This window comes from Bison bison, unplaced genomic scaffold, assembly GCF_000754665.1.
Source record: "Bison bison bison isolate TAMUID 2011002044 unplaced genomic scaffold, Bison_UMD1.0 scf7180017864498, whole genome shotgun sequence".
NCBI lineage: Eukaryota > Metazoa > Chordata > Mammalia > Artiodactyla > Bovidae > Bison > Bison bison.
In genome coordinates this window covers 2,641,851-2,649,237 of record NW_011495057.1, presented here as the reverse complement: position 1 = coordinate 2,649,237, position 7,387 = coordinate 2,641,851, and the positions used below count along the sequence as shown (strand labels likewise).

Sequence of the window (7,387 nt, the reverse complement as noted above, 5' to 3'; positions counted from 1 at the left end):
TGCCGTCTTTTTGGACGAGGACAAGGATCAAGGTCTTCTTTAATGTAACCTTAAAAATAAATCACAAATTTAGACTATATTTGCAACATACATATTTTAGCATATATCCAGTCAACATCTGTCTCATGTCATGCCTTTTAAGTTCACATGATTTTTCTATTAGCCGCTTGTGATGATGAATGACTTAGCATCAGCTTTCTCATTTGTACTAAAAATAACAGCAGACATTTATCAAGTGTGCTGTATACAACACTGTCTGGGATAACTCATAGTCCTCTGCAGTAGCTTCCACTACGCGTATTTCACAGCTGAGCTTATGGAGACCCAGGGAAGTCCGATAACTCGCTCAAGTTCCTAGAGCTGGGAAGCAAGTGAGTGGGGACTCTGCCAACATCTGACTCCAGAACTGGGGCTGTTCGGCACTTTCCTATTCTACCTCCCATTGGGTGCAAATGGGGACAAGTGTTAAATATTAGGATAAATTTAGGTGCTTTTCAAGAAGACTTTTTTCCAGTAGCTATTAGATGCGATGACATGGTTCCTATACTCTTCAGACTATTTGATTCTCCTAAGGGTGTCTCCTCCATGATGTAGTTTTCAGGGAGGACTGTGTCTGCCATACCCTGATAGGTTCTCAAACACAGGCTCTATCCAGACTAATTCTATCTGATGAGCAAGCAGAGACATCACGTCGAAGAGGACCTGCTAAAAGGGAAAGTGCAAGTATGGTAACAGCTGTAATAGACTTTGCATCTTTTGGAAAAGCTTCTTACGGCTAAGAAACCTGGAGCTTTAAAGCTGCATATGTTCTTCGATTCTATTAAATGTAAGTGCTGTATTTGAAGGAGTGAGTTGCATGTTAACAGTTTCCCAAACAAAAGTCTTTTTTACTCAAATATGGTTTATAAATAACTAGCATTCTTGATAAGTGAAGTTTTAACATCCAAATTCACAGCAGCCTCTTAAAAAAAAAAGATGCTTTTCAACAATGTAACTTTGGCAACTTTTGTAAAGTTACTTTATTAAAAGTCATTTTGATGACTAGACAGAAGAGAAATTACTTTCTTAAATTTGAATGACTAAAAAAAGCAGGGTAACACATACACAGTTCATTAACATGCTTGTAAACAATGATTCCAATGAAGTTATTTGAAGAGTTAAACGTAAGCCTTTTATCTTTAGGAAACTGTATTTGTGCCACAAAACTGGCTCTCAACTTATAGCAGAAGGTAGAGAACCATGAAGAAAAAGTTTAATGTTTAGACTTGGGTATATATATTATACACAGTATTTTTTTTAAAAGTTCCAAAATGTCATAAGCTATACTCTCACCTCTTTCCATACAAGTCTGAGTAGAAGGAAAACCAACTTCCCAGAAATTCTCTGGTGTGTTGGGTGGAATGTAGCGAAATCGGTGTCTTGAGCAGGAAGCCAACTTCTTTTCTCTTTCTTCTGCTGGAAAATCTGCATAATACTGGTAATAAAACTGGTTAGGTTTTCCACTGAGGAATAATAAATGGAGTGTTATGCTTACTGATTAAAAACCAGAAGCTAAAAAAACTACTAAAGTATTCAGCATGCTAAGGAAAATGAATTCCTATGGATAATATTAGTAAGTTATACCACTTACCAGTAAATTACTACCTATAAATTACTGATAATAATTAGTGGTCTGTGAAATGTTTGCTCCACAAAGAAGAGGGCTTGTATCACAGTGTAAGGCAACATACTGTATCCTTCATCAATAGTACTACAACTAAAAAAAAAAAGCCAGCTGAACTTTACAGTCAGTGTGCTCAGTGGTATAGCTACATACAAACTATTACATACATACAAACTATTAATTTTTCTCAGACCAGTAACAAAAAAGCCAAGGCCTGTGCTCTGAACAGCACATTTCTCAACTGTTATTTGGATATAGCGTATGTTTTGAAGTGATTTTCCTTTCACTATTTTTTAAAATAAAAGTTAAGCTTTGAAGGTTGTAGGCTTCATGACTTTGCTCTTTTAAACTACATCTATCAATTAGGATCAAAGGCATATTATTTTTTGCAACTGTGACCAAAAAGAACCTAAACTTCGTGCAAAGAAAGATAAACCTTCTATGTGAAAACTATACAGGTCTTCAAGCTCTAGATCCAAAGAAAACAAAGCAATGGTGTAAAGTTTGATAAAACACAGATGACTGGATCACACAATCCAGCTAATTCTGTTTTACACTTGAGGAACTGAAAATCCAAGTGATATTTTATCAAAGATATCACCTATTGCAAGTGGCAGACTAGGATCAGAATTTTTTTTTAAGTGAGGGTTTTTAACATATTTCTCTTTCACACAGACGAAACAACAGTAGGCGAGGGTGGCTGTAACACAGCGAGCAGGTGGGAGAGCGCCAGAAGATGAAGTCAGAGAGGACATGGGGTGTGAGCTTGTTGTCCTTGATAAGGGCTTTGATTTCATTTCTTAGAGGAGATGACATTTAAGGATTCTGGGCAGAAGACTGACGTGATTTAACTTTTATTCTGAGAAGATCATTTGGAAGAAGAGACCATTTATTGCTGTGTTGAACAGACAATCAATAGGATTTGCTGATAGATCCATTACTGAGATATGACAGATGAAAGAAGATACCTAAAAGATCTCTGGTTTAAACAACTAGGAGAATGGACATATAGAAGGCTCAGAGGTAAGGTCTGAGAACTGGAGGTAGAAAGTGTATGCTCGCTTTATGATGTGAAATTTGAGGTGACTATTACACAGCCACATGTGTATTGCATGTTCACTGAATATTTCACATGGAATATGAAATAGGAAATATTTCAGAACTGTAAGCAGACAGACAGTATTTAGATACATGTGGCTGGCACTTTGACTCCTGGTCATGAAGGAATAACAGGGAACAGATTTACCCTCTATATTAAAAAACTAAAAAAAAAAAAAGAATAAAACGCATGAAACAATGTTTTCAGACACTGGATAACAGCACAAAAAAAAAAAATGATTTCTGAGAAGGAAAGTAAGAGTTTCCAGTGAAAGAATCTTTTCTAATTGGTAATTTTAGTTCTAGTTATAAAAACTGGAGGTTCAGTTAGTATAGATCACATTCCTTAGTAAGAAATCATGATATATTCAATTTGTATTATGAAAACTCATGATACGATACATTTGTTTGTTATCTCTAAACTGCTTTCCAAATTAGTGATCTCAATTTACACTCTCACTTGAGTTTATGAGAGCATTTGTCTCACCAAATGCTTACCTGCACTGTAACCTATTCACACATAACTTTAATGTGCTTGTGTGTATGTGTGTGTGTGTGTGTGCACGCAGACAAAGTCACTTCAGTCACGCGCGACTCTGTGTGACCCTACGGACTGCAGCCCACCAGGCTCCTCTGTGCATGAGATTTTCTAGCTATAGTTTTTAAAAATAAAATTTAAGGGGGAAATAAATACATTGCTGGAAACAAGTATCCAACAGCTAAAGGACAGCAAGGGAAGAAACAAAAAGAAGAAACAAAAACTGCAAGTTTCGGAAAAACACAGAACCTGCCTAGGACTCTTCAGTAACAGGACAATTAGTACAATCTACTTCAAGATACACATCTAGTCCAAGACACCCAAAGTAAACAAGGGAAATGCAGGTGGGTTCTAAGGATGGAGTGGAATCTGTTCATTGTATTTTTAGAAAGGAAAATGTTTAGAGAAGAAAAAAAAGAGCTTATGGTTGTACTGGTTATTTAGAAAAACAATTATGAGTATACCTCATTTCCTGAGAGTGCTGGTGTTTAAGTAAAAAATATTACAGCAAAGTTTCTGACTGAAATATCGAAAATTTCCCCAATAGTATATGTATTAAAGTCTCCACTATAATATAACATGAGGGGAAAAAATTAAAAGAAATACAAATAAGTAGAGAAAAAACAAACAGCGTAAATGTCTTAAGCTGGAAGTAAGAACCAGTACTGAGGCCCCTCATTCGCTTACAGAGACTCTAAGAGAAATGGAGGCTTTTCTCTCCATTTCTCTCTCAGGTCCCAGCCAGTCTGTATACTCTATGTACTTACTCTGTTATTCTTGGCTCAAGCTTGTTTCTAGATACAAATATGGTTTATATCTATGATTTTAAAATCATGCACATGAAGTCATAACTTCAAAGAAACCCCATATGACAGAGTTTACATTTGTACTTACAATTTCACACTCCTTACATGTGTGTCCAAGCAATTTTCTTCTCTCTTCTTTTTTCCGAACCACCTCAATATGAGGAAAATTTTGTAATTCAGTCTCTCTGGGGAAAAAATAAATTTATCTGTTACTATAGAGACCTTTGGCTTACATTTTAAATTAGCAAACGTGAGCATCCAAAGGAAAAATAATCCCCATTCATTCATTTTATTTGAAATGCTTCCTCAGTATGTGAGAGACAAAAGCATTTCTTCATTCTCTCTTCACTAAAATATTAAGTGCCTACTACATATCAGGTATTTTTACAGATACTTTTTTCTAACTGAAAAAGATAACTATTACTTCCTATTTTTGCCTCTGGCTGGCTGAAATTAGTTATTAGGTTGTGTGGTAAAATATAAAACAACCTAATTAAAAAGGAATGCTGTATTATTAAACTCGGTAACTGGTATTCAGTAACATAACTGAGAGAGACCACTGCCTCTGGTAACTCAGTTTCTAGTACTATGAAACCAGGTATCAGGGCTAACCTGCTTCTCCCCAAAGAACAGATTCATTTGTCTGCATGTAATTTGCTATTTTCTCTAACACTTTCTTTTGTTGCTTCTGTCCACCTTAAATTCTTCAAAACGTTAGGCACAACTATCATTTGTGCTTGGGTGGCTCAGATGGTAAAATCTGCCTGCAGTACAGGGGACCTGGGTTTGATCCCTGGGTCTGAAAGATGCCCCAGAGAAGGGAATGGCTACCCACTCCAGTATTATTGCCATGGAGAATTCCATGGGCAGAGGAGCCTGGTGGGCTACAGTCCATGGAGTTGCAGAGAGTTGGACTGAGTGACTAACACTTCCACTTTAAATGGATCAGATCCTACCGTGAACCACTGGAAACCCAGGAAGGGTCAAAGCTACTGAGGTATTATGGATTAATGGGTATGCGGTACTTTGATCAGAAAAAGCAATCAGGAATCTTTATTAATATACTTGTATCCTGCTTTAAGAAGCCCAATATAGAAAACTCCAAACTTATAAGTAAGCGAAGACTTATGTAACATCATAATTTGTTTATAATAGAAATAACCCCAGTGAATTTAATCAGTCTGAGTCAAAAAAACAGATATTTTAAAATGACTTGTGGGTATCACATCTACTCTTTTAAGGTATTTTGATAGTTGGCAGTGCTGTTCTTCAAAGGAAAGCTTTAAGTGCTCTATTTCAAAACGTGTAAGATTCTAGGTCCTTACTGTGCTTAAATCCAACAACTCTCAATTATGGATCAACAGTGAACTTAAAAAGGAAGACTGAGAAAGAAGTGATAAAACAATATTGCTACAACTATATTTTCTTTCAAAAAGTTTATGGACTCTTAAGTTTATACAGAATTTAGTCATGTCCTTTGCTCAGAATCTCATCTGTTTCTGTTTAAATTTTTTTTAAGATTTAAAAATTCTCCTAAAATAACTCTGAAGCACAAACCTAAGGTCTGCCACCCAGTTAGTGAGTGAAAGTCACTTAGTCGTGTCCGACTCTTTGCGACCCCATGGACTATACAGTCCATGGAATTCTCCAGGCCAGAATTCTGGAGTGGGTAGACATTCCCTTCTCCAGGGGATCTTCCCAACCAGGAATCGAACCCAGGAATCGTTTCCCACATTGCAGGAGGATTCTTTACTAGCTGAGTCACCACCAGGGAAGCCCAAGTTACAGTATTCAACAAATTCCTGAAGTTCAAATAAAGTTCACAATAAAATAGGGTAAGAATAAAGTATGTTATAATAGAGCAGAAAAAATAACTGTCACCACCATTCAAAAAAGAATGTAATGGTAAAAAAAGACTTCCTTATTTTAAAAATTTGTCATTTTTTATACCTGAGTTCCATTTTTGTTATGGTCGGAAGGTAAATAATATGCATTCTATTTTAACCAAAGTAGCAATTTTCACAGTTCAGAGATGTTCTGACAAAGATAGTTCTTTTGTACTTCCAATCATATTGCTGGTATTAACCAAGGCCAACATACCTTTCATCACCTTTAAAATATGGCTCCACAAATGCTTTCTGTTTGACTTTATCTTGTTTATCACCAGGAGCTGTAAACAAAACAAGCATACCACAAACTTAATGTAGAACTTACTGAAAAGTAATTTGGTTTTTTTGCGGGGGGGAGAAAAGACATATGCCAAAACATCTGTTTTTATTGGATTTCAGACTCTAGGCCCTAGGCAATTAGTTTAAATTCTCTGTAATGAATTCTTTCCTTTCTTTTTCATCTGCCTAATAAGGAGAGTGCTGATTATCTCACCTCAGAATTACTGAAGGGATGAAAATCATAACCATAAAAGTATTTTAGACTTTAAAAGAACTACTCAGATGCCTATTATCATTTGGCTCCAAATGACAATAACAAGATAGGTTTTAATCTGTACACTTATTAGTACTGTTGATTTTTATAATGTGACTTTAAGGTAGTTGATAAATAGGAAATAAAATGATTTTAAAATTTTATTAGAAAACTGGTGACAGAATAAGAATGAAAGCCCAGGGACCTGAATTTCAAGTTGTCTAGACTCAAATAGCTAATTGCTATCATCTGTTCAAATTATGAAAATTTACTGAGCATTGTGCCAATGTAGAACAGGGAGGCCAGGTCTGCCGTCCTCATGGAATTTACACTGCATGAGGGAAACAGGTGGCAGGAATACACAGAAAACTGCACAGAAAAGATCTTCACGACCAAGATAATCACGACGGTGTGATCACTCACCTAGAGCCAGACATCCTGGAATGTGAAGTCAAGTGGGCCTTAGAAAGCATCACTACGAACAAAGCTAGTGGAGGTGATGGAATTCCAGGTGAGCTATTTCAAATCCTGAAAGATGATGCTGTGAAAAGTGCTGCACTCAATATGCCAGCAAATTTGGAAAACTCAGCAGTGGCCACAAGACTGGAAAAGGTCAGTTTTCATTCCAATCCCAAAGAAAGGCAATGCCAAAGAATGCTTAAACTACCGCACAATTGCACTCATCTCACACACTAGCAAAGTAATGCTCAAAATTCTCCAAGCCAGGCTTCAGCAATACGTGAACTGTGAACTTCCAGATGTTCAAGCTGGTTTTAGAAAAGGCAGAGGAACCAGAGATCAAATTGTCAACATCCGCTGGATCATGGAAAAAGCATGAGAGTTCCAGAAAAACATCTATTT

General features: G+C 36.4%; 1 protein-coding gene across 1 annotated transcript in view; it reads right to left on the bottom strand.

Moving 5' to 3' along the window:
* The window catches only part of RBBP8 (retinoblastoma binding protein 8), a 65,305-nt gene that overhangs the window by 749 nt on the left and 57,169 nt on the right, over nt 1-7,387 (bottom strand). The window contains 4 exon segments of the mRNA XM_010828916.1: nt 27-49; nt 1,333-1,474; nt 4,194-4,290; nt 6,206-6,275. Of these exon segments, the coding sequence (XP_010827218.1) occupies nt 27-49; nt 1,333-1,474; nt 4,194-4,290; nt 6,206-6,275 (332 nt within the window).